This window comes from Hippocampus bargibanti, linkage group LG02, assembly GCF_051943395.1.
Source record: "Hippocampus bargibanti isolate YZ-2025 linkage group LG02, ASM5194339v1, whole genome shotgun sequence".
In the NCBI taxonomy this organism is placed as follows: domain Eukaryota; kingdom Metazoa; phylum Chordata; class Actinopteri; order Syngnathiformes; family Syngnathidae; genus Hippocampus; species Hippocampus bargibanti.
Window position 1 is genome coordinate 35,446,311 of NC_142735.1, and position 27,576 is coordinate 35,473,886.

The following is a 27,576-nucleotide window of genomic DNA, read 5'->3' on the forward strand; positions in this document are numbered from 1 at the left end:
CTAGCGGGTTGCGGTGCTAGGTGTAGAATTACATTTAAAAAAATAGGTCGTGGTTGTAAGTACAGGTGGTCGTAAGTCGAGCTGGTCGTAAGTCGGATGTTACCTGTATTTGTAAACTTCTCTTTTAGATGTAATGCCACATAATGGGAAAATGTGGGCATCACATGTAGCACGACGGGAAATACTCCGAAATGCGAATAGAAAGAAAATGGCAGTCGTGTTGACAAAATGGCTGTTTTTGCAGTTTTAATTCTCTTTGGCTCGATCCCGCAGTCACTTTCAAGCTTGCGCCGCAGGTCCAACCGACCCGCATCTCTGTAACATCCGACTTACGACCGAGTTCCGTTCCGACCAAACGGCCGTAAGTCGAAATGGTCGTAAGTTGAAATCCATTGAAAATATTGAATAGAGACTCGGAGGCTAAATGACTCGCAAACTCTGGTGCCATCACACGGTCGATTGCTGCGCGAGCGAGATGCTGGCCGGCTGGCCAAAATGGTCGAACCCGCTGCCGGCCAGGTGCGGTCGTAAGGTCGTAAGTCGAAGTGAATCTTACCCGTATTTGTAAACATCTCCATCCTCCGAAATGCGAATAGAAAGAAAATGGCGGCCGCGTTGCCAAAATGGCTGATGATGCAGTTTTAATTCTCTTTGGCTCCATCCCGCAGTCACCTTCAAGCGCATCTCGGGGCCACTGGAACGTCAACGACGAGACGCCGCGGGTGCGAACGTCCTAGATGTAGTCGTCGTCCACGGGTTGTCCCGGCGTATCGCAGTGATGGAGGAAGAGGACAACCACTCGCTGAAAAACTCCTCGTTTGCCCTGCCGCCGCTCCGAGATTTCCTCGCCGACGGTCTCCATGCAGATGTCGGCCGATAGTTGACCTTTGCGTCTGGGGGCGTAGATGGTGGCTAAAGCCAAAGAAAAAGCAAGCAAGCAAGCAAGCGGGAGTTGAAGGCGGGCGGGCGGGCGGGGAAGATTTTGAAATGGGACGAGGCGACGGCGCTCTCAACTGCTTTCGTCGTCCTCAAAGTCGTAGCGGGCGTAGTTGTTGGGTTGGGCCGCTCGAAGGGTTCTGAGCCAGGGGAAGTCCGTGATCATGCTGTAGGGGGCGCCGTCCAACAGGCCTGATGGTGGGTGGGTGGGTGGGGAAGGTGCGTTGAAGGCACATTCGACAGCATTTGGCGGGACGGACGGACGGACGGACGTTGTAGTCACAACCTCACATCTGATTTCTGACACGCTGCTCATCAGCTCTTCTACAGATGGAGCCTTCAAGTGGGCCTTGGAGCCTTTCTTGCCTTCCTTCCTTCCTTCCTTACTTTTTTCTTTCGTTTTTCCTTCCTTTTTTCTGTTTTTCTTGCCTTCTTTACTTTTCCCTTCCTTTCCCTCTTTCATTTTTCCTTCCTTTTTTCTTTTATTTCCTTCCTTCTTTCTTACCTTCATTCTTTCCTTCCTTCCACCCATACTTCTTTCCTACCTTTTTTCTTTTCTTATTTCCTTCCTTGTTTCCTTACTACCTTCCATACCTCTTTCCTTCCTGCCTTTCTTTCTTTCTTTCCTTCATTCTTTCCTTCCTTCCACCCTTACTTCTTTCCTACCAACCTTGCCTTCCATTCTTCTTTACTTCCGTCCATCCCTCTTTCCTTCCTTTTTTTCTTTTCTTATTTCCTTGTTTCCTTACTTCCTTCCATACTTCTTTCCTTTCTTTCTTTCTTTCTTTCCTTCATTCTTTCCTTCCTCCCATACTTCTTTCCTACCAGCCTTCTATTCTTCTTTACTTCCGTCCATCCCTCTTTCCTTCCTTTTTTTCTTTTCTTATTTCCTTGTTTCCTTACTTCCTTCCATACCTCTTTCCTTCCTTCCTTTCTTTCTTTCTTTCTTTCTTACCTTCATTCTTTCCTTCCTCCCATACTTCTTTCCTACCAGCCTTCTATTCTTCTTTACTTCCTTCCATCCCTCTTCCCTTCCTTGCATCCTTTTTTTCCTTCCTTTCCATCCTTATGTCCTTCCTTTTATCTTTTCTTATTTCCTTCCTTGTTTCCTTACTACCTTCCATTCCTCTTTCCTTCATTCTTTCCTTCCTCCCATACTTCTTTCCTACCAACCTTCTTGCCTTCCATTCTTCTTTCCTTCCTTTTTTCTTTTCTTATTTCCTTCCTTCCTTCTTTCCATACCTCTTTCCTTCATCCTCATTTCCTTCCTGCCTTTTTCTTTCTTACCTTCATTCCTTCCTTCCTCCCATACTTCTTTCCTACCAGCCTTCTATTCTTCTTTACTTCCTTCCATCCCTCTTCCCTTCCTTGCATCCTTTTTTCCTTCCTTTCCATCCTTATTTCCTTCCTTTTATCTTTTCTTATTTCCTTCCTTGTTTCCTTACTTCCTTCCATACCCCTTTCCTTCCTGCCTTTCTTTCTTACCTTCATTCTTTCCTTCCTCCCATACTTCTTTCCTACCAACCTTCTTGCCTTCCATTCTTCTTTCCTTCCTTCCTTCTTTCCATACCTCTTTCCTTCCATCCTCCTTTCCTTCTTTCTTACCTTCATTCTTTCCTTCCTCCCATACTTCTTTCCTACCAGCCTTCTATTCTTCTTTACTTCCTTCCATCCCTCTTCCCTTCCTTGCATCCTTTTTTTCCTTCCTTTCCATCCTTATGTCCTTCCTTTTATCTTTTCTTATTTCCTTCCTTGTTTCCTTACTACCTTCCATTCCTCTTTCCTTCATTCTTTCCTTCCTCCCATACTTCTTTCCTACCAACCTTCTTGCCTTCCATCCTTCTTTCCTTCCTTTTTTATTTTCTTATTGCCTTCCTTCCTTCTTTCCATACCTCTTTCCTTCCATCCTCCTTTCCTTCTTTCTTACCTTCATTCTTTCCTTCCTCCCATACTTCTTTCCTACCAGCCTTCTATTCTTCTTTACTTCCTTCCATCCCTCTTCCCTTCCTTGCATCCTTTTTTTCCTTCCTTTCCATCCTTATGTCCTTCCTTTTATCTTTTCTTATTTCCTTCCTTGTTTCCTTACTACCTTCCATTCCTCTTTCCTTCTTCCCATACTTCTTTCCTACCAACCTTCTTGCCTTCCATTCTTCTTTCCTTCCTTTTTTCTTTTCTTATTTCCTTCCTTCTTTCCATACCTCTTTCCTTCATCCTCATTTCCTTCCTGCCTTTTTCTTTCTTACCTTCATTCCTTCCTTCCTCCCATACTTCTTTCCTACCAACCTTCTTGCCTTCCATTCTTCTTTACTTCCTTCCATCCTTCTTTCCTTCCTTTTTTCTTTTCTTATTTCCTTCCTTGTTTCCTCCCTTCCTTCTTCAATCCTTCTTTCCTTCCTGCCTTTCCTTCTTTCCTACCAACCTTCTTACCTTCCATCCTTCTTTACTTCCTTCCATCCTTCTTTCCTTCTTTCCATCTTTTTACCTTCCATCCTTCCTTACTTCTTTCTTCCTTCTTTCCTTCCATCCTTCTTTCTTTCCCTTCCTTCTTGTATCTTTCCTTCCTCCTTCCTTCATTCCTACCTCCATCCTTCCCTTTTTCCTTCTTTCTTTCTTTCCTTCCTTCCTCCATCCCTGCCTTCATTCCTTCCTCATGAAATGAACATGTGAACAAGCCTCCATCTTACCTTTTTTCCCCCCTGTAATTTTCCTTTCACTCAAAATTGTCTCCCTTGCACACATTCCAGTACATTTTCTGCCTTGTGTTGACGAGGCCGATTTTATGATCAATCGGCAAAGCAGCAAATTCAACTCACATTGCTTTATATATCTGTTGTTACTTTCCCAAATGTCTTTTTGAAGCGCGAACGTCGTGCGCAAACTATGTCCTTGGCTTTAAAAAAAATGGCCGCCCGCCATGACACTGCAATGAGCTACGGTGAAGTTGCATTGGTGCGAGTGCGTTTTACCCTCAAGCGTATAAATGTCCCGCCCCCAGGGGTACTTGGGATACTTCTTGACGTCCTCTTCTGTCCTGGTGGCCTCTGGAAAGAACTCGTACTTGATTAACTCCCTGCAAACAGACGCACAAACATGTCCAAGATGGCGCCCGAGTAGGCGATGTTGAACGGTCGCGGCTTGGAATTGAAGCGGATTGACGTGGGACAGGAGAGCTCTTTTGGTCAACGGATGCTACAGCTTCGGGTTTGCTTTCAACAGTTAGCTTGTAGCATACGTGCACATTTCACCATGACGTCCCTGATCCACTGGTGAAAAGGACGCTTTGATCCTTTCCTATTTCGTTTAGAACTGCTTCATACATCTCAGAGGGTGCAGAAAGTGCCCAAGATTGAATGACTGTCTGTCTGTGTTGTCATATTATTTGTTATGTAGTTTTTTTGTTGTTGTTTTGACTTCAAGATGGCTGCCTCTACAGCAACTCCTGTATTTTGTTTTTCTACTTCCTTCTTTCCTTTCCTGCGCGTTTGCTTTCAACATTTAGCTTGTAGTAGACGTGCACATTCCACCATGACGTCCCTGATCCACTGCTGAAAAGGACGCTTTGAGCCTCTCCTCTAGAACTGCTTCATGTCACAAAGAGGGTACAGCAAGACCTAAAGAATGAATGACACTGTGTCTTTGTGTTGTCATTTGTGTCATGTGTTATTTTGTTGTTTTGTTGTTGTGGCTGCCTTTACAGCAGTTCCTGTATTTTGGTTTTCTACTTCTTTCTTTCCTTTCCCATTGCCTTCATCACTTTGCTGCTGTGAAATGTAAATTCCTAATAAAGGCGAATCCGATCCAAACTTATCATAAACACAAAAATACACACAAAACCACTTTTGCGTTCACGAGTGTTTCTTAAAAAACCCGGATTGGAATCCATGGGCTTGACCGCGCAATTTTAAGAGTTGACAAGTGAATAGATCATGGCCGCTACTCACTGGCTGATGTTGGCGATGGTGTCCATCCAACTGCGAATGCGGACCTTGTTGCGTATATTTGGTGGGTTGCTGAACTCGTGAACGATAGCGATGTGGTAAGGATACGGACCTTGGAAGAACTGACGTTCCAATGCCACCGAGTCAATCTGAAGAGGAAAAGAGAGACCATCGAGTCAAGCAAGTCAAAGCAGTGAGCAAAAACAAACTTTGAGAAGTTATTTCGATAATTCGTGGAAAGATGGAGTGAGTCAAAAATGTAAATGTTTTCATCTTGTTGTGTTACAAAGACTGGCTATCTAAGAGCTGTCCAGCAAGCTAGCTAAATGGCTAGCTGGCTATTAGCTAGCTAGCTTTCAATCTATTAACTAATAGCGGTCTAGCTGGCTGGCTAGCTATCTAGCTAACTATCTATTAGCTATCTAGCTAGCTTTCTATCTATTTGAGTTACTTCCAGGTTGAGTGAACGTGGGTGAGTGTGGCTGCCGCTGCTCACCCACAGAAAAACTTATCACGTGACTGTAAAGTGACCTTGAGAGTTTTGAAAGGCGCTTATAAATGAAATGTATTATTATATTAAATAGAATACATATTGATTTATATAGCGCTTTAACAACAGCTGCAACTGTAACAATGCGCTTAACATGGATAAATATCATATACAGGAAATAAAGCAGTCATTATCATTATACATAAACTGTACCGAAAAGTCTTCCATTTTCTTAAAAGCTCACAGCGCTCTGTATTGTTCTTTTAATTGTAAAGTGTCCTCGGGTGTTCAGCAAGGCGCTTGTAAATGAAATGTATTATTATTACTATAAATGTATTATTATTATTATTAAAATCAGGTGCGCTTTTTGGTATGGTCATTACAGTTATATGTTGACCACAAAATGGCTCCTTGCTGTTATTGATTCAGTGAACTGTTTGATTAAATACGTTTTCATTGCAGCGCTAAAAGAGAGCGCTGTGTTAATTAAATAAATTTAATTTAATTATTAATCGTGTTGTTAATTAAAATACATACTTTATTGCTAGCTTTTACGGTCTCGGCAAATACAGGTACGTCTTTGTCTGTTTCCTTATCTTCTCTGCCACGGTTAGACTCGAGATGCGTTCATGACCACCTCCAAAATATGTACATGTGCGAATACTTCAATAGAACTACGAAATTTGAAAACAGATTCAAAACATAAAATCAGGAAAATCATAAAATAAAGTTTATAGCCCCCGTTCTGTAGTTATTTCCCTGAGCATATATCCAACTGAACAATAGGGTGTCAGAAAAATAGAGTCTGGACTGTCTCAAAAGTGTTTCTTTATTCCTCTTTCCTTATTGGAAATCACAAAATGAATTCTGTAGGAGAGCTATAGAATATATTTTGTGATTTCCTCGCTTCACTTCCTGTTTTGATGTATTATTTTCGTACTTTGGTTGAAGTTTTGGTTAATTCATGTTTTTGTGAGTGGGTCATGAACGCCTCTGAAGTCCAACAGAAGGAGCGTAGGTAGCGCCATCTAGTGGATCCATTGTAGATTGCGTTTTATAATCCACTGCGTCCAATATGTTTTCTTTCATTGACTGGTGGACAATTTTGAACGTCGTCTGCCAGTGAAGGAGTTAATTTTCATCGTTGAATAAATATTAAAGTTTTGAACGCAACAAAAAAATGTTTAGTGTGATTGTTATTTTTCGCTCAATAATGGCCCCCAGTCCCAGTTCCTTGACGGAACAAGATGGTGCTAAAATAAAAAATAGACAGAGCTTCGGTGCATTTGTGAATAAATAATCATACTAATAAATTGTATTTATAAGGACATTTTAAAACTCTCAAAGACACTTTACAGGCACAGGATTAGGACAGGTAACATCCGAGTTACAACCGGGTTCCGTTTAGAGAAAATGGTCGTAAGTCAAACGGTCGTAAATCAAACCCATTCAAAATGGCCGACGTGACGTTTACACGAAAGGATAGCATACAATGTCAATGTGTTGTTTTTAAGCAACGTTTTCTATTAATACTATTATATACCTAACTGTTCACAATTTATTTATAAATTTGATAACTTTTCGTGTCGTTTTTATCATTTTATATTTTGTATTATGAATTTTTATTACTGCATAACTGTACCTGTAATGTATACAAAACTGTTTACTGTACAGTTCATTTATAAATGTTATACTTACCTTTTATATTTTTATTATTGTATAACTGTACCTGTAATGTATACACGCATTCTGTCGACCCAAATACGCACGGCTTCCCACGCATGCGCACTGTTGAAAAATCTTTCTCCCTGCTAACGGCCAGAAGAGGTCGCCTGACACACACGCTCGGACTCAGGCGGACGCCGAAGGGAAAAAAGCAGTGTACAGTAATACAGGACATGTTGCCGAGTGCACTGTATAACGACTGTATTGAGTGTAGTCACGCAGTAGATTGCAGTGTGAGTGTGTGACATGCTGGCTAGCAAAAATTGAAGAACGCGTTGTCGGCTTCTTGCGCGTTGAGGTGCCAGGGTTAGAATTACAATTTAAAAAATACGGTCTGGAGGTCGTGGTCCTAAGTACGGGTGGTCGTAAATCGCGCCAGTCGTAACTCGGATGTTATCTGTATATTCTGTAAAAAGACTGTTAACCTAAGATGACAGTGCATCATGACCCCGGCGACATCGCAGCACACTGACCTGGTGCATCGGACGCATGTAGATGATGCGGTTGCGCTCAGGAGGCATTCTCAGTATCTGATCCAGGACCTGTTCCATGTTCAGCTTCTTACATTGCGCATAGTCGAACCTGTTGACAATAGGAGCGCTTTCCACTCGCAGCTGCTTTAACACTCTGCATCGGGTAGCTTTCGTCGGCGTGGGGGGGACAAGAGGAGAAACGAAAATTGGTAAACCGACACCCAAACGTAGACAAATAGAACAGATGCAGTCCAAAGGGCACAACGGAAAAGGTATTTGTGAACTGGAAAATGAAATACAGTGATACCTCAGCTCACGAACTTAATTGGTTCCCAGAAAGTGTGTGTAAGGCAAAAAGTTCATCTGCCAAACCTTTATTTCCCATAAGAAACCATTACAATGAGAATAATCAGTTCCCATGTCGCCATAAAACATAATTTTCTACTAAATAAGCAATAAAACTACACAAAATATACCTTATTTTATGTATAATAAATGTGCTATTGCATTGTGATTAAAGAAATAAACGGTACTATATAATAAAGTCGTTTTATTGACCTTTGTGATGGTCGTTGATGTAGTTGCCTCTTGATGATATTCGAGTGAAATTGCCGTGCTTTCTCAGCGATAATACCCTCACTCACACTGTCCCTTGCTAGCTGTTTTTCGTTAATCCAAATTAACAGACGTTTTTCAACCTCTTCTATTTATTAACTGAGACCGTTGCTTAGACAACACAGAAACACCCTTAGCCACACGTAGCAATGGTTGACTTAGCATACTAGTACTGGGACGCTAAGTCACACAAACGCACACCTCGTTGGTATTTTTTGATGATCTCCTTCTTCTGCTCGACCGTCATTTTCTTGTATAATAATAATAATAATAATAATAATAATAATAATAATAATAAAAACATTTTATTTCTAAGCGCCTTTCAAAACTTTCACGGACACTTTAAAGTCACGGGATAAGAACTTTTTTTTTGCGCGGGTGAGCAGCGGCAGCCATTCGCGCCAGCGTTCACCCTACCTGGAAGTAACAAAGCAGGAACGTTATGAAAGGAAGAGGAAAGGAAAGAAAGAAGTCGAAAAACAAAATACAAAACACAGGAGCTGCTCTTCTGGCCTTTAGCAGGCATTGTTTTTGTACATGTGTACCTCTACGTATTTTGCATTTTTGTACTTTTTTTTACATGCTTAATTTTGTATTTGTGCCTGCAGTATCTGTTGTCTTAATATGTAATAATGCTGTATTCTTGACATATATGTGTTAAAATCTAAATATAAAATATAAATCAATAATATGAAATATATGTCCTCGTCGACTTAACACTAGCCTGTGGTGGGGTCTTTTTCGGTCCCATTATAGTAAAAGTACTCCACTTGATAACAAACCACATCTGCACTCAAAGGGGGTGGGGGTGGAAAACTAGTCAGTTAGCCACCGTGTCGCTGTTCGACCGTGTGGTTTGGTGTTCATCCGCCGAAAACGAGTCCGCCAGTCACCGTGACGCCACGTGGTTTGGTTCGTCCGCCGAAAACTAGTTCGTCAGCCAATATTATATTCTCGCGAATGTAATGTTCGTAAGGCGAAAAGTTCGTAAGCTGCGACATCACTGTATGACAATATAGTAACCAGTGCTGTTATCACATAAAGTATCATAAGACCATGACTACGCAGTACCGTGAATGAACATCATCTTGGGGCAATCTTTAAGAACCAGGTCGGTGATTCCGCAGTTGGTCAGAGTGATGCCGACGAGGTTCTTACTCTTCAGAGTTAGCACCTGAAAGAGTTGAGAAAGAGAGAAACGTTGTTTGTCACAAGTGCAATTCTTGTGCTTTTATGGGCATTTGCACGGCGACAAGATGCGCTGAGAGAGCAATCATCACATGACGTGGCAGTTTAACCTTTCGGTGGTAGAGTAAACATACGGTTATAGGACCATATATGGACATGTTTGTGCTTTAATTTGACTAAAGATCACTAAATAGATTTTTCTTTGGAATCTTTGGTCTGGTTAACTCATTCACTGGCAGACGGTGTGCAAAAATGTGGCCATTCCCGTGCCAGGGTTTTTGTCATTGTCACTTAAATTACAGGACCCGCGGAATATTGAGTTTAAGGACTACATAAACATTCACTACAGCGTTAAAAACCTTAGACTCTCTTCTTTCATCATTATATGGGGGGGAAAAAAAGTTAATTCCTAAGTTATATGGGTGTGGAGTTATATGAGCTTGAAATGAGGGTGGCTATCTAAAATACAACGTAATACATACATATTGGTTTATATAGCGCTTTAATAAGAGCTGGAGCTGGAACAAAGCGCTAACATGGAAAATGAGTTAATTCCTAAGTTATATGGGTGTGGAGTTATATGAGCTTGAAATGAGGGTGGCTATCTAAAATACAACGTAATACATACATATTGGTTTATATAGCGCTTTAATAAGAGCTGGAGCTGGAACAAAGCGCTAACATGGAAAATGAGTTAATTCCTAAGTTATATGGGTCCGGAGTTATATGAGCTTGAAATGAGGGCACATGTCAAAATAAATAAATAAAATAATAATAATAATACATTTTATTTCTAAGCGCCTTTCAAAACTGTCAAGGTCACTGTACAGTCACAGGATCAGTTTTTCTGTGGGTGAGCAGCGGCAGCCACACGGGCCAGCGTTCACTCAACCCGGAATGATTCAAAAAGATCGAAAGCTAGCTAGCTAGCTAATAGAATGCTAGATTGCTAGCTAACTAGACTAGGTAATATGTTTCCTGACTCAAATAGCTAGCTAGCTAAATTGCTAAAAGGTAGCTCTTTAGATAGCTAAATAGCTAATAGATAGTTTGCTAGCTAGATAGCTAATATGTTTCTTGACCCTCCAGTTTCAAATGGCTGAAGAGTTGCTAGCGTGCGCAGATAAAAAAGGCTAATGTCAATCAAATACAATGCAATACATCCATATTGGATGATGTTGCGCTTTAAAAACAGCTAACTGTGGAACAAAGCGCTAACATGGAAAAAAAGGGAAATGCTGCCCCCTTGTGGAAGGGTAACTTTAAGATATTAATACCACCTTGATGGAATTGAAAGACGCAAGAAAGAATGAAGGGTGTACTCGCCAACCTGCACATGGTCATCCTCTGTCACCGGATCTGAAGTACTAGTTGATTTGTCCGCCATTCTTCTCCTCCTTGTTGCTACCCGAGGTCTGGTTCTTGGAAGATCTATTCATTTGGAAAATACAAAGAAAATGTCAATAAAAAAGGAACACAAACACGATAGACATAATAGAATTTATCATATTTCAAAGTTTCATTTTGTTGTATGCTTAGTTGGCGGAACACAAGGCCCGCAATGGAAGCACAGAAAATCAGGGTTCAATCTGAGGTGAACAGACACAGCCTGTTAAACTGCCAACTTCATGTAGGAGATCTGGCCTTGGACTAAATTAGGATTTGGTAAACTCCTTCACAGGAAGAGCTCATTAGCCAGGTTACGAATCTATCACTTCATGGAAAGGACTACCAATTAAAATGTCTACATTCTGTTGGTTTATAGTTGTTAGTGCTTGGGACGTCCAGGGGTGTGGTATTAAAATCAAGAAGACTGTTTTATTGATGTATCACTTAAATTTGCATATACTCTCAATAAATAGCCTGGCAGAGGGCTTCCCAAGTTGGGCGTCAGTCATGAATTGCTACGTCCCCTGCCGGCAGCAAAAGACAATTTGGTGTAGTAAAAACAGTAGTGATTAAAGTACAAATGGTGGTAGTAGAGTAATGTTCGTGTCTTTTGTACATATCATTCATTACCTGTCTCAGGGATCAGGTTTACAGAAGACATACGGCTGCAGGACCGGGTCAAAGGTCGTCTGGGTAAGGAAGAGTTCTCCTCATTGGCCAGAGTTCGCTTACAACCTGAACGCTGAGAGACGGTCGTTCGTCTGTGTCTCTGACCAGCTGGCTGTCCTGAAGTCACGTTTTCATCAGAGCTTCTCGAGTCCGGATGTGCTCCACCAGCAGATGTTTGCCTTGATCCGACTTCCCTGTCGGCAGTATGAGGTCCAGAGTGGTTTTCCGTATGATGCCTTTGACATCCCTGCGCCGCCCCTGGTTCGATTTTGCCGACACGTTCGGTCGCCGGCCTTTCTGGTGCTCCGCTAACACCAGCGCCGTGGACTGAAGTCTCCCCTGAGTCCGTGTTAACTCCTTTGCTGCTGGTCCTCCGGCTGTTCTCGGATGCGGCTTTCATGTCAGCTTTGATCTGTTCGCTGGTCACCTGGCAGCTCTTTTCACAGCGGCCTTCCGAGGCAGGAAGTGGCGCTTCGTTCGGCGAGGTTGACGCGGACGCAGGCGTGTTATTGGTCCGCCGCAGAGGGGTCTTTCCTTTACCTAGAAACATAGATCGGAATAAAATATATTATTTTTATTGCTTTCAGCTGTTGGTGCTCAGAACGTCCAGAGGCGTGGTATTATAATCAAGAAAACTATGCAGAGGGCCGCACAATTCAGACGTATGTCATGGATGACTATGTTTCCTGCCGGCAGTAGGGACAATCTTTCTGTTTCCGAGTCTTCGTCCACAGTGTCTTACTGTCATATCTCTGACAGCAGCTTGCGCCTTAGATACAGGAAAATATGGTAATTTAAAATTCTTCCTATTGTTTATTTCCAATTAGTTCTCGACAAATAGAGTTGCAAAGTTTCATAAATGAGACTCTGAAGGCACAGGATTTTGTTTTTAACTTTTCAGCATTTTGGTTGACGTTGTTTTTCACTGGTTAGGTGGCACTTGGCTTCAGGAATATTTCACAGGGGCTAGATAGCTGAAAAAAAAAACGGATCTAGTCTGCAACCAATGAGAGTTGCGTAAAAACTGATGGGTAATCCGTAAGGGGCACATAACCTTCTGTGCAAGAAATGGCTTGCTGTGAACAGGAAGTTGCTGGAGTTATTAGCCTTGAAACTAAGCCTTCCTCCTCCTCTTCGCTGTCTGAGTCAGAAAGGACCAGTGGGGGCTTTGGAATGACCACACCAGGTGGTCTACACTGCTGGACCAAACCACTGGGACCTAGAGAAGGGCATAACAAGTTATGTTTGCCAACACAAATAAAAACTTCATGAATCATCAATGAATAATACAGTAAAGTCTTGTTATATCGATATCGGATATATCGATAGTCCCGGTTATATCGATACTATTTCTATGCACGCACGGAGAAAATTACATGCAAACAGGGTCGGATATATCGATAGTCCCGGTTATATCGATATTTTTTCGGACTCCCTTGAATATCGATATAACGAGACTTTACTGTACTTCAAAATACAGGTAACATCCGACTTACGACCGGGTTCTGATCCGACAAAACGGTCGCAAGTCAAACGGTCGTAAGTCGAAATTCGTTCAAAATGGTCAACGCGAGGGTTACACGACAAGATAGAAAACGATGTCAATCTGTTGTTTTTAATTGAATACTAGTATATACCAAACTGTTTACAGTTCATTTATACATTTTATAACTTTGGTGTAATTTTTATCATTTTATATTTTGTATTATCGATTTTTAGTACTGTATATCTGTACCTGTAATGTATACCAAATGTTTACTGTTCATTTATTTTTAAATGGTATAACTTTTAGTGTCCTTTTTATATTTCATATAATCAATTTTTACTTCTGTATAGCAAACTGTTTATTGTACAATTTATTCATAAATTGTATACATTTTCGTGTTGTTTTTATCATTTTATATTTTATATTATCGATTTTTATTACTGTATACCTGTACCTCTATTGTTTACCAAACTGTTTACTGTACAGTTTATTTCAAAATTTGACACTTTTAGTGTCGGCGCACACGCATTCTGTTGACCCAAATACACACGGCTTCCCACGCATGCGCGCTGTTGAAAAAGCGCTCTCGCTGCTAACGGAGAAGCCAGAAGAGGTCGCCCGCCACATACGCTCGGACTCAGGCAGACGCCGAATAAAAAAAAGCAGTGTACAGTACTACAGGAGATGTTACAGAGACGGTATCTGTACTGTATAGCTACTGTACTGAGTGTAGTCACGCAGTAGATTGCTGTGCGAGACTGAGATGCTGGCTGGCCAAAATTGTATTGCGCATTGACGGATGCTTGCGTGTTGCGGTGCCAGCTGTAGAATTAAAAAAAAAGGTCTGGCGGTCGTGGTCGTAAGTAGGTCGTAAGTCACGCTGGTCGTTAAGTCGGATGTTACCTGTAATCAGGAAAAAAATATCGGCCAATGACAAACATCATCGTCCATTCAAACCTGCTTGCTCTTCATCGCCACAAGGATTACTTGGGCCTGCAACGTCCTCACAATCTGCTGCCACAGCCACATCGGCACCTTTGACGTCCATTTCCAGCTCCGCCCGCATGTTGTCCACGTCATCGTCTACCCCGTTGACCTCCATTGCTGCTGTGACAACAAATTTCAAGTTAGGTTTTGCAGTTACGCTTAAAGGACAACCGACGTCTCTGGACAAGTTGTGTCCATAATTTGTAAATTGGCTTCAACTGACTTCTACTGAGCGTATTTTACAAAGATTCCACCGTATATAGCTATCTTTGACGTTTTAAGACTCCGGAAGTCTTGTTTTTGACTTGGTGACGAGTCCGTACGTGACGTCACTAAAGGACCGCCCCCTGTCCGTAAAAAAAGACGCATTGTAGCAGTCCTTCCATCACGTCAATGCATTTTGCTGTACTCATTGGTTTGAAAACCTTGTGTTGCATCCAAAAGCCGCCAGAAGAGGGTGTCCAAGCTCCATCTAAGGAATTTATCAGCCTGTGGAAACGGAGGTGGCCACAGCAGGTCGCCATTTTGTGCCTCTTTTTGGGTGAGACATTCCCCCTGCCCGTTTGCCTCAAAATGACACGGAATAAATTATTTAATCGATTGCAAACATGTATGCTTTCCTCTTCAGAACTATTTGAATCATATTCATAACTGGATGCGTAACAAGAAAGCATCTTCTCCGAATCTGAAGCCATTGTTTTGATTCTCAAGCAATGCAAGACGTCTTGCCGTGACGTCACGAACTGGGGGCGGGACTTTCTGAAAATGCCCAATTCACAGCTCAATTTTTTGCAGATTTTGGACACTAAGTCATTTTTATTGGTGTTTTGCATTTAAACTAAAAATATCATACTGTGTGTTTTGGGTATTTTAGGTGCTATAAAACGTTGTTAGTATGTCCGTATGTTAGTTAAGAAACAAAGAAGTGACGTCGGTTGTCCTTTAACCGGCTAGGTCTGTTCACATCAAACTGTGCCCAAATTCTCTGTGCTCCATTTTGTACTGGCCTTGTGGATTCCTCAAGGTGAAACTTTTGAACATGATCACTTCTAGTCTGTCTATTCTCTAACAATGTACTCGACTATTTTGTATTGGGGTATTGATAAACTTTTACACGAGTATTATAACTGCTCTTCCACATCCAGGGAATGCGGATAGGACTTACCATGATGCTGCTGCTGTTGTCTTTGGATGTTGTAGACAGGTGGCGGTGGAGGTGGTGGAGGTGGTGGTGGTGGAGGAGGAGGTGGTGGTGGAGGTGGTGGGTGTGCAGGAGGCGGAGGAGGCAAATTAGCCTCGTTGTTGTGGTGGTGGTTGTGGTTGTTGTTGTTATTATTATTGTCATTGTTAGAGTTCTGATTGCTGACCAGAGCCGAGGATACACCAATACCAGTTCCAGCACTCAGACCCACTCTGGCACAGCCCTGAGGAACACCATAAGCAATTAGCATATGCTAATGTGGTTTATCAAGGAGACCAAAATGAAAATACACATCATTATTTTTGTTGCATCGTACACGTGTGCAGACTAATTACAAGCCCAACTTGTTATTTATTTATTTTGTGGACTTCAATGTGGTGCCGCGAGAATGGCTGCCTTTACAGCAAATCCGGTATTTTGTTTTTCTACTTCTTTCTTTCCTTTCCTCTTCCTTTCATAACTTTGCTGCTGTGAAATGTCAATTGTTTTCCATTGCGACACTAATAAAGGTAAATCCAATCCAATTATTCTCTTCATTTGACAAAGTTGTACTGCACTTCACATTTAATTTGCGCCATGGCAAGTTAACTCATTCACTGCCATTCACTAATTTATTCAGGAATTGAAAATATGACGTAAAGCGCCATTCCCGAATTTGTTGGGGTTTTGTTTTTTTTGTTGTCTGGGTGCCAATAAAGCTAAAGCGCTGGCCATACCCTCTGGCAATGTATTTTCCCTTCCGCAAGGGGGCAGCATTCCCCCATCTATCTATCTGTCCGTCCTTCCGTCTGTCGACCCATCCATCCACCCAACCCATCCATCCATCTCCCCTTTTCCATGTTAGCGCTTTGTTCCAGCTACGGCTGTTATTAAAGTCAAGTCAAAGTCGAGTCAAAGTCAGCGATATTGTCAAATATGCTAATACGTATGCATGAAAGTATTTTGGACACCTGCCCTCATTTCAAGCTCATGTAACTCCAGACCCATATCACTTAGTAACTAACTTTTTTTTCTGATGAAAGAAGAGAGTCTAAGGTTTCTTACGCTCAATTGAATGTTTATGTCATCGTAAAACTCAATATCCTATGGGTCCTGGAATTCGAGTGACAATGACAAAAACCTTGCCACTGCAGTGGACACATTTTTGCACATTGTCTCGCAGTGAATGAGTTAAAGCAGGAAGATTAGGTGAGTGTAAATATTGATGTATGGGGTGTGGTGTGTGTACTGGATTACCTTTGGTGGTTCTCGAAACATCTGGTCCAGGCATATGAACTCTAAACTGGGCAATGCTTCTATGAACTGGGAGAAGGACTCCAATTTGATGGCGTGACAGCGTACCAGCGTGAGGTCAACAAGTCGGCTCCATCTGGACTGATCTGAGGATACAAAAACGCAGTCGCGCAGGTTATTTTTACAGGACTCATGAAAATGTATGCCTGTCGTCAGGAAAGTTTCTCCGAAAACGACATATTTATTTACCTGTAATCCAATGGTGAGGGTTATGAAGATGAGGGCAATTGTAGATGAGCAAGTACTTTATATTGCTGAACACCTCGTTCACCACTTTAATGCCGATATCCGTGATGATGCCGGGGTTCTCAACCACATCGGCCAGACCATACTTCACCAGCTCTGAATGACTCATCTTACCTATATTTCAAAGACACAAGATAATTTCAATTACAAGTGAAAAAAAATATATATCTATATACAGGTAACATCCGAGTTACGACCGGCGCGAGTTACGACCACCCGTACTTATGACAAAGACCGCCAGACCCGTTTTTTTTTTTTCTACGCCCGGCACCGCAACGCGCAAGCAGCCAGCAACGCATACTATAATTCTGGTCAGTCAGCATGTTACACACTCGCACAGCAATCTACTGCGTGACTACACTCAATATAGTATCGATGAGAAGATTTCTTCAGCCGTCATCTGTACAAATGTGAAGGTTTCGGACGTTTCGCCTCCTATCCAAGAGGCTTCGTCAGCGAACTAAAGTCTGACTGGTCGTATCGGCCCTATTTATATATCCCAGACATGGTGGCGCCGGACACAGCTATGATAGGTCCATACTCTCAGGTTGGGGGGGCAGAGGACCCCTCCCTGTGGCCCCACTGATTGTTCCTACATTCCTGACTAACGACTGGCCTATTACCCCCACTCCCACCGGTATCACCTCATCAGCATAACGACCCTCATCAGCAATCAACTGTACAGTAAACAGTTTTGTATACATTACAGGTCCAGTTATATAGTAATAAAATTCAAAAATATGAAATATAAAAGGATAAAATCGACACTAAAAGGTAAGTATAACATTTATACATGAACTGTACAGTAAACAGTTTTGTATACATTACAAGTACAGTTATACACTAATAAAAATCGATAATATGAAATATAAAATGATAAAAACGACACTAAAAGTTATGAAATTTATAAATGAACTGTAAACAGTTTGGTATATAATAGTATTCAATAGAAAATGTTGCTTAAAATCAACAGATTGACATTGTATACTATCCTGTCATGTGGTTTGACTTACGACCCTTTTTTGAAACGGAACCCGGTCGTATCTCGGATGTTACCTGTATGTATGTGGCAAAAATTGTTGGAACACTTATGATAAGGTTGCTCGTCACCTCACACCTGAGGCTCGCCAGCTAATCACCCAAATGATCTGTTGAGCTGACGAGCCTCAGGTGTGAGTTGCCGAGCACCCTTGCTCAGGACTCCATCTGGCAAAAAAACCGAAAACTATCATTCTTTTCACATTTGATATCCCAGACTAGAGAAGACATTTTGAAAGCATGAACTAACATTGGAGCAGGAATTCATCCACGTATCCAAGATGAAGGGTATCAAACTGAGGAAACTCTAGTTCAGCCATCTTGAGAGCTGAGAACACTCCATCTTTAGTCAAGGATGGCTGGATACGCAGCTCGTGCAGTCTGTTAAAAGACATTGGGAGGCATGAGGTGCGTGGGGGAGTTTTACAGATCAGAAATGTCCTTTGACGTTTTACACATGACAGTATCAAGATGAAACGTGTTCCATACTAAACTATAGACGGCTCTCCAGATGGAGCTCAAGTTGTGTACAGTATTGACAAGCCATAATTCTGTTTAGTGTGTGACGACGGACTAAGGACCTGCGAGCAGCTGTGATGATCAGGTACCCCAAATCCACTTCCAAGGCGTTTTTACAAGCTCCAAACACGATGGTGTGGAGGTTCCGGAATCCTCCTGCAAAGACACATCAGCAACACCTTTGATATCTGAAGACTTGCTGTCACAAGAGAAAGAAACAGTTTTCCTTCCAACTGTGGTTCACTGTATCACCCAACAAATGCTCTACTGAGCTTAACTGATTCACTGCAATTGCCGAATATTCGTTGATACTGGCTATGAAAAACGTTTGTAAATCCTGCCCAGTTTGTAAGGTATATTGTGTGTAGTTTTAAGGCTTATTTAGTTGAAAATTATGTTTTATGGAGACCTGGGAACGGATTATTCTCATTTTAATGGTTTCCTATGGGAAATTAATGTTTGGAATACACACTTTTCGCATTACACAAACTTTCTGGGAACCAATTAAGTTCGAAGGCCAAGGTATCACTGTATTGCAGTTTGTGGAAGCATGCGTCGTTTCCCCTACCTGATCTCCAACTGTCCTCCACCACATGTTGTATGAGCCCCCCGAGAAAGGGTACTCTCACCAACTCCAGCTGTTCGAGATTTCGGGCTGAAGCTAAACCAGTAACCAGGGGAACATATTTGAGGGAGTTGGTTGGACCTGCACAGTTCCGCATGACAAACGATCTCAGGCTGACACAGAGGAACTCTTTAAATGGCTGAGGTTTGGTGAGACGGACCCACTTTAGGTAAAGGTGGCGCAGCATGGACACACAAGGGATCTCGGGGACATTTACACCTAGAACAACCAAACAAATAGTCAAATATACCACCTTTTTTTAACATTCAAGCTGTAGAAATATTCTTTTAGTGCTTAAAAATATCCATCTCTATTAAAGATATAATAATAAATTTCATTTCTATGCGACTTTCAAAACCGCAGCCACATGCGCGAGCGTTCACTCAACCCGGAAGTAACTCAAATAGATGGAAAGCTAGCTAGCCAGCTAATAGATAGCCAGCTATCTAGAAATAAATAATTTTTTTTTGTTCTTTTGACTTCAAGACGGCGCCGCGAGAGTGACTGCCTTTCCAGCAGCTCATGTATTTTGTTTTTCTACTTTCATTCCTTTCATAACTTTGCTGTTGTGAAATGTAAATTTCTCCACTGCGAGACTAATAAAGGCAAATCCAATCCAAATCCAAATCCAATAGCCAGCTACATAGATAGCTAGCTAGACAGATAGCCAATAGATAGCGAATAGATAGCCAGCTAGACAGTTAGATGACTAGCTAGATAGCCAGCTACATAGATAGCTAGCTAGACAGATAGCCAATAGATAGCCAGCTAGACAGTTAGCTAATAAATAGCCAGCTACATAGATAGCTATCTAGACAGATAGCCAATAGATAGCGAATAGATAGCCAGCTAGACAGTTAGATGACTAGCTAGATAGCCATATAGCTAATAAAGAGCCAGCTACATAGATAGCTAGCTAGACAGATAGCCAATAGATAGTAAATAGATAGCCAGCTAGACAGTAAGCTAACTAGCTAGATAGCCATATAGCTAATAAATAGCCAGCTACATAGATAGCTATCTAGACAGATAGCCAATAGATAGCGAATAGATACCCAGCTAGACAGTTAGATGACTAGCTAGATAGCCATATAGCTAATAAAGAGCCAGCTACATAGATAGCTAGCTAGAGAGATAGCCAATATATAGTAAATAGATCGCCAGCTAGACAGTTAGCTACCTAGCTAGATAGCCATATAGCTCATAAATATCCAGCTACAAAGATAGCTAGCTAGACAGATAGCAAATAGATAGCCAGCTAGACAATTAGCTACCTAGCTAGATAGCCGTATAGCTCATAAATATCCAGCTACAAAGATAGCTAGCTAGACAGATAGCAAATAGATTGCCAGCTAGACAGTTAGCTACCTAGCTAGATAGCCATATAGCTAATAAATATTATGGGAAATAAATGTTGGGCAGACGAGCTTTTTGCCTTACACGCACTTTCTGTGACCCAATTAAGTTTATGAGCTGAGGTATCACTGTATTTTCCTGCAGTATTAGTCATTTTGGCAAACCGTTTTACTAGAATGTCACGGTGGACCCAAATACTCACCCACAAGGTGAAGTGTCTGTATTTTGGCAGTAATGGGGATGATCAATTTATTCTCAGCAGGAATGGGGAAGGCTCCGTTCCGATTGCGAAACTTCCCCAGTATGTGAACCTGTGGCATGTAGTTCCAAATGGCTTCCACCAGCTCAAGATGGGACGTTTCGACACCCTGAAAAATAGGGAAACACAAATATGGATATTGCCGTATCTTGGTTTTTGTCCATAAACCTGTTCAAAAACCAAAACATTTCTCGTTATAATCAATATAATCAAAGTCTGCCTTTTTTTATAAATCGTGATTGAACAATACAAACACACCTGCTAACAATAGAATGCGACACGGGGATAATGCGTTGGTCACAGGAAGTGACGTATAGGAAGCAGAGGGCAATCGAATGGTGCGTTCAGGTGCGCTCAGTTTAGTTGAGAAACGATTGTCGGTTGTAAACCCCAGCATTGAAAAGAAACGTTTTTTGGTCAAAAACTGAATTGGTCGAGAACCAAGATGTTCGAAAACCGAGTTTTGACTGTACAGGTAACATCCAAGTTACGACCGGCGCGAGTTACGACCACCCGTACTTACGACCACGACCGGCAGACCCCCTTTTTCTGGTATCACCTCATCAGTATTACTAATTCTATGTTGCCTAAGCAGGCTGTTGTACGAACGATCCAAATTGAACCCCACACCACCATATCGCTTTAGTGAAGGATTTAGCTGTTATGCAAATCGCTTCTTTTACTCCCCTTTCAAGCCATCTATGATCTTTTGCTAAGATTTTAACCTCATTGTCGTCAAATGAGTGAGTAAGTCTGCGTGGTGCTTACTGACCAGCAGACTGGGACAGGCTTGTAGCGCCTCCACCACACCAGGTATACTGAACGCCTCGTAGCCTCGGACTCGTCTCCTCTCGAGGTATCGGGGGTGGAGGCCATATAGCTGCTCCAAATCAGGCATCTTCTTCAAAAGGAGCAGGAAGCTGCTATCTGTAAAACCTGAAGCAAAAAAAGAAAAAAAAATGACAATCACTGAGACACACCTTTTCACCTGCGGGATATTTCAAACAAAGCATTCCTCAAATTCCTCTTTTTTCCTGGGCTTTGGTTGCAGCTATTTGAGACAGAGAAAATTCTACGTTCTTGATGATTTGCTGAAAACCATTTACCAGTTTGAACATGAAACAGTCAATTCAATACAGGATGAATATGAGCAGCAAATCATTATATTCTGTTTGATTTCGAATGAACACAAGAGTCCTAATGTTAGAGCTATTTGGACATTTTGGTTAAGACATTTTTCTTATCGTTCACAAAGGTGCAATAGTCTTCAATTCATTGCTGTTTTACTGAAGGTCAATTTATTTGCGATATTAAGGTCTCTGGGCTCCATTAGTCATACTGTCTTTAGTCCGTTAAAAAAAAAGCCATGCTGGCGTAAGCAGAATTCAAAAAGACCGGAAAGCATGGAGGAACAACTTCTCGGATCGTCCGAATTCACCTAATTGGATCGTCTGAATTCACCTGATGGAATCGTCTGAATTCACCTGATCAGGCCGTCTGCAGTCACCCGATCGGATCGTCTGAATTCACCCGATCGGATCGTCTGAATTCACCCGATCGGATCGTCTGAATTCACCCGATCGGATCGTCGGAATTCACCCGATCGGATCGTCGGAATTCACCCGATCGGATCGTCTGAATTCACCTGATCGAATCGTCTGAATTCACCTGATCGAATCGTCTGAATTTACCTGTGTGGATCATCTGAATTCGCCTTATCAGATCATCTGAATTCACCTGATCAGGTCATCTGAATTCACCTGATTGGATTGTCTTAATTCACCTGATCGGATCCTCTGAATTCACCTGATTGGATCATCTGAATTCACCTGATCAGGCCGTCTGCAGTTACCTGATCAGATCGTCTAAAGTCAACTGATCAAACTGACAGATCGTCCGAAGTCACCATCTGAAGTCATGTGATCAGCCACGTCTAAAGTCATGTGATCGGATCGTGTTATGAACGTGATTGGAACGTGTTGAGAGCATGTTAACATTGTGTTTCGTGTTTGTCCAAAAGGTCAGTGGCTAAGTTATGTTCACTTATTTTTTACTTTTACACTATTCTACACCTTTCACGTTTTGATGAGCCTTGGTTTTCGTTCAAGAAAATATTTGTTTTTGATCAACAATGACAGCCTCGTCTTTTTGTTGTCATTAACCCACTCACTGCCAGACGAATTGCAAAAATGTGTTCACCCCTTTTGTCATTGTCACTCGAATTTCAGGACACACAGAATGTTGAGCTTTAGGACTACACAAAACATTCAATGCACCGTAAGAAACCTAAGACTCTCTTCTTTCATCAGCAATAGAGTTAATTCCTAAACGATATGAGTCTGGAGTTATATAAGCTTGAAACGGGGGTGGCTGCACAAAATACAATACGGTACATACATATTGGTTTATATAGCGCTTTAACAACAGTTGAAGCTAGAACAAGGTGCTAACATGGAAAAAATGGATATGCTGCCCCCTTCTGGAAAGGAAAAAAAACATTGTCAGAGGCCATGACCGGCGCTTTATCGGCACCCAAACAAGAAAAAAAAAACAAAACCCGAACAAATTCGGGAATGACGCTCTACGTCATAGTCTCAATTCGCTAATAAATTTGTGAATGGTAGGAAATGAGTTAATGATAAATGAAAGGAACGTGTCAGAAATCTTAGTAGCGAGAAGAGGAAAGTAAGTTGTGGGTACAGCTAACTTCAATTGAAGTCGGTGCGTACTTCCTACTATGCAAATGAACTTTTTTTTTTGTAATGACCTGTCTTACCTGAGGGCATATATTCCCACCAGTGACCAGCACAAAGATCCACGACTTTGATCACTCGCAAGTAGAGTGTGACGGCTTCCCTTAGCTTTCTGGACAGACACTCCATGCATATGATGTCCTTCATTGGAAGGTACCTTGAAAAGAGTGGAACAATATTGCTTTTAAATTTAGGCGGGATTTCCAAACAAAAAAAGGAAGGCTACCTGAATATATGACAGAGAACCTCATGGGACAGTTCATTGATGTAGTCTTTGGGTTCATTTGGCCTCAGAGGCAGTTCCCATCCATTGCTGGGGCCGAAAAGTTGAAGTTTCGAGGTCTTCTTCCTGGGACCCATTTCTTCAATGTTTTTGGTAAGTCTCAAAGGCATTTGCTTTCTTCCCTTACACACCCTGAAATTTCTTTTTCAGGCAGCACTCCAAGTTCTAACTAGTAAATTAAAGAAGAATACAAAGTTAATGGATACAGGTGATAGTCACAGAAACAAAATGCAATTATTTTTTTTCTCTATTAAAAAAGAAACAATTTCAGAAAGTAAGTGATACCTCGGTTTACGAACTTCTTGGCTTACGAACTTTTTGGTTTACGAACGTTAAATTTATGAAAATTTTACCTTGGCTTACGAACTATTTTTCGAGATACACAAGGCGCTGCCACAATGAGCGATGTGTCGTTCGCGAACGAGCCCGTTCTCCTAAAAGAAAATGGCAGCCAGCTTGTTTTGGTCCTCTAGTCCCCGCCCCCAGTCGTCGGTTAAAGCCACGTGATTGGTCAAGAACGCAGCAGTGGGGGGGGGGGGGTTACGGACAGAGAGAGTGAAGCCATTCTCCAAAAAAGAAAATGGCTGCCGACATTTTTTTGTCCTCTATTCCCCGCCCCAATCTTCAGTTAAAGCCACGTGATTGGTCAAGAACGCAGCAATGAGTGGACGTGGTTTAAACATTAAAGAGACAGGCAGACGACAGAGCGAGAGAGTGAGAAAATGGAGAGAAAACAGTGAAACTCTTTTTCACAGTGGACTCTTTTCAACTTTGATCGTTGAAAGGCAGAGTGTAGACTGCAAGGTTAAAATTCCCATCAATCAGGCTGCACAAATAACCCGCACAAGCCATCTGTACACTTAATGCAAAAAGCTATCAACCCAGGTAAACAGATCACAATTGATGAACTAGATAAAATTATCGCAGAGAAAGCACCTTCAAGGGATCATTCCTTAACATGGTGAAAGAAGAAGGCTCTGTTCCTCATCTAGTGTTTAATGCAGATGAAACCGGCCGCCACTCCATTCCATCAAGCCATCAACAACCATCACAAAGGTAAATAAAACCACTTTATTATATAGTAGTTTATTTCTTTAATTATAATACCATAGCACATTTATTATACATAAAATAAGATACATAAAATAAGGTATATTTTGTGTAGTTTTAAGTCTTATTTAGTAGAAAATTATGTTTTATGGGGACTTGGGAACGGATTATTCTCATTTGAATGGTTTCCTATGGGAAATTATTTTTTGGGATACACAGTTTTCACCTTACACTCTGTCTGGGAACCAATTAAGTTCGTAAGCCAAGGTATCACTGTACATTTGGTGTGAATCGATTTATTTGGGCATCAAGTTTGACGATTTTTTTTTCCGCATTAGCCATCAATAATTTCATGGTGAACTGATGATTCAAAGATATTTCGAGAGGTGGAAAATAGCACCGGCGAAGTTTAAGAATCTACAAGTATTGTTTACATTATAATTTTAACAATATATTTGAAAACCCAGCACCAACGCATCCCAAGTGAGGAATAAGCAGTTTGGAAGATGAATGAATGCCATTTTATCCACTTTTCAAGTATCCTCACATGATTTTAATGTGCGTGGTTGAGGTATTTTAAACTTGAATGGTTATATTAAAATAATATTTTCATTAAGTCACACCAACAATGATTATTATGTTGAGGTGGTTTTGAGGTCTCTGGTACGTTGCTACATTGTAGTACGTGTTATAATGTAGGTACGCTACAGAGAGCTATATTCCACCGCCATTGTTTCTGTCCAGTGAACTGAGCACACTGTACTCGCAGTCGTATATCATTGCATTTTTGTGAAGTACGTAATCGTTTTTCGTGGGATTTTCCAAACTATGCAGCTTATGATGACGTATTACACGTTTCCCTCCATGCTGGTTCTTGAAATTTCAGAATACGACAATGACAAACTGGGAAAAAATGGATTGGAGTTTACGCTCTTTTTGCTAACACTACAGATTATAAAGGTGAGTAAGTTGTATTTTTATAACTCATAGAAGTGGTAGAATATATATTTTTCTCCATAACTGCCTCGTTTCAAGCAAAAAGAAGCATTAGCATCTATATTTCTAGAGCTCGCGATTTTCTTTCATAGTACTCAGTGACAGCCATTTTAGATTTCTGACGAAAATATGCCTGCATTCGATCGTTGATATTTGCTTATTTATATTGTGAATCTTTTCTCGTGTTTTCCGTTCTTGTTTAGAATTTCAAGAGCTTTCCAATGGTACCTTACTCGTTAAGATCGACCAAAAATTAAGAAAGTTATGGCAGTTTAAACTGTATTACGGCATTACAGGCAGAAAATCCCCTCATATTTCGAAAATTAAAAATTCCATTATTTCCTTATTATTTGTCATACAACAATAATCTATACATCATTTGAAAGCTATTTAAATGCTCTTTAATATGCTATTAGAAAATGTGTGATGAATTATTATTGACAAATGTCATAACAGTGTTCTGCTCAGTGTTCCTTTTAAAGTCGACGTATAACATGCCACATGACATAATCACGTCTGCGAATACAATACAATACAATACAGTACAAAACAATGTTAAAGGACAACGGTAGCAGAGTTGAAGGAGTGAAACAGATGGTGGGAATTCCACGACCAAACGTAAACACATGTTCAAGCATAGCTGAGGTATGCCTGAAAATCGAAGCTTTGCTCGTAATCGTTCGCTAATATCGTAGAACACTGCATTTAAAAATCGCTTCATGTCGTGGGTAACGAAACTAAACAAAGAATGTCCCTATTTTTATCAAATGTCAGGGTAATTCATGTGACGGATCAAAATCAACCAGGGTCTTTGTCAAAGCTAGCTAATAGTTAGCATACCCACAGCTAAAATTGGTAGCGATAGGCAAATACCTAAGTTCAGCGGTGTCACGTTGGCATGATTTTTCACAACATACCGGATGTATTGATATCCATCCCACGGTCATATTGCTCTTCGGTCATCGCGTGAGCATATCGGAGACGCTCGGACGTTTCAGTGAGCGAAATGCAGGTACAATTTAACTTCCCACGCGATTGTGGACGATTGTCATTTCCTGGATCTCGATCACTTGGGACCCAACACGCCCCGCCCCTCTTCGCCACGCCCATTTCACGTCACGACGCAGTACACGCGCTTAATTTGTGTCATGATACTGTCCACTGTCCACTATTAATTTTCAATCACTGTGCCGCGGCACGGTCGTGTGCCGTGACAGACCGTCATCTCTGCTGTGAGAAATTATCCAATGTCACTTTTTTGAACATGTAAACATTTATAAAACATTTATAAAACATTTATAAAACATTTATAAAACATTTATTAAACATTTGAAGCAAATAGTATGTCATTGTCCGTTGTCCGTGCAGTGAAGACTGGGAGGGTAATTTAATATTCATCCGTGTGGCAACACGTAGTTGATTGCCTCGTTCCTCCAAAAGACTTTATGATACACGTGAGAGGTCGCGGTGACAGTTATGGAGACGTTTTTAAAAGGGCAACTGAAATCTCCGAATTGGGTTCTGTAAAAAACATGACCTGGTTCATAAAAAGTTGAAAACACTACTGTACACTGCAGTGTAGACCACAGGTGTCAAAGTCAATGCCCCCGGGGGGGCAAATCTGGCCCACTAAATCTTTTTTTTTCGTCCCACAAAAGTAAATCAAACTTGTGAAATTCCATGATGGTTGCTACAACCCATCCCCTTTGAAATTGCTGCTGTGGACTGCAAATTTCCCCATTGTGGGACGAATAAAGGTTTTTCTGATTCTAATTCTGATACACAATACCACAATAGCAGTCATTATTTTTTACTTCAAATTTGAAAACATAAGGAATAATTTGCTCACGTTTTGGTATTAAAAAAGACAATCGCTTAAGAATTGGTTGAGAAATTAGCAAGTTATGATTTAATATCAATGGCTAATCATTGTCTTTAAAGGAACAGTCGCCCCTTCCATCATGGCCGCCATGTCGGACCACAGTTTTCTTAGTGGCATGAGGGCGCTGGCATGAGGTCCATCTCAACCAACCCCCATTGACCACCATAGAAGAAGAAACA

General features: G+C 41.3%; 1 protein-coding gene across 5 annotated transcripts; it reads right to left on the bottom strand.

Annotated features, from left to right (window-relative positions):
• Positions 1 to 537: 537 nt before the first annotated feature.
• Positions 538 to 26,584, bottom strand: fbxo38 (F-box protein 38). 5 transcript variants are annotated; one of them, XM_088991169.1, is made up of 21 exons: positions 26,433 to 26,584; positions 23,413 to 23,638; positions 23,210 to 23,343; positions 21,206 to 21,369; positions 20,377 to 20,542; positions 18,762 to 19,037; positions 18,256 to 18,349; positions 17,925 to 18,055; positions 16,580 to 16,750; positions 16,334 to 16,476; positions 15,062 to 15,320; positions 13,867 to 14,013; positions 12,478 to 12,642; positions 11,385 to 11,963; positions 10,696 to 10,796; positions 9,249 to 9,351; positions 7,563 to 7,729; positions 4,878 to 5,023; positions 3,903 to 4,006; positions 1,015 to 1,128; positions 538 to 912 (listed from the first exon to the last, which is right to left on the bottom strand). In XM_088991169.1, exons 2-21 carry the CDS (start codon positions 23,577 to 23,579, stop codon positions 734 to 736), a joined length of 3,510 nt encoding a protein of 1,169 aa, XP_088847295.1. In that variant the 5' UTR covers positions 23,580 to 23,638; positions 26,433 to 26,584; the 3' UTR covers positions 538 to 733. The 5 variants fall into 5 exon arrangements, 4 of the variants coding, with proteins under 4 accessions (XP_088847295.1, XP_088847293.1, XP_088847294.1 ...); XM_088991167.1 differs by having other exon boundaries at positions 13,867 to 14,016; XM_088991168.1 differs by having other exon boundaries at positions 13,867 to 14,016; positions 23,413 to 23,634; positions 26,433 to 26,577.
• Between the last annotated feature and the right edge of the window lie 992 nt (positions 26,585 to 27,576).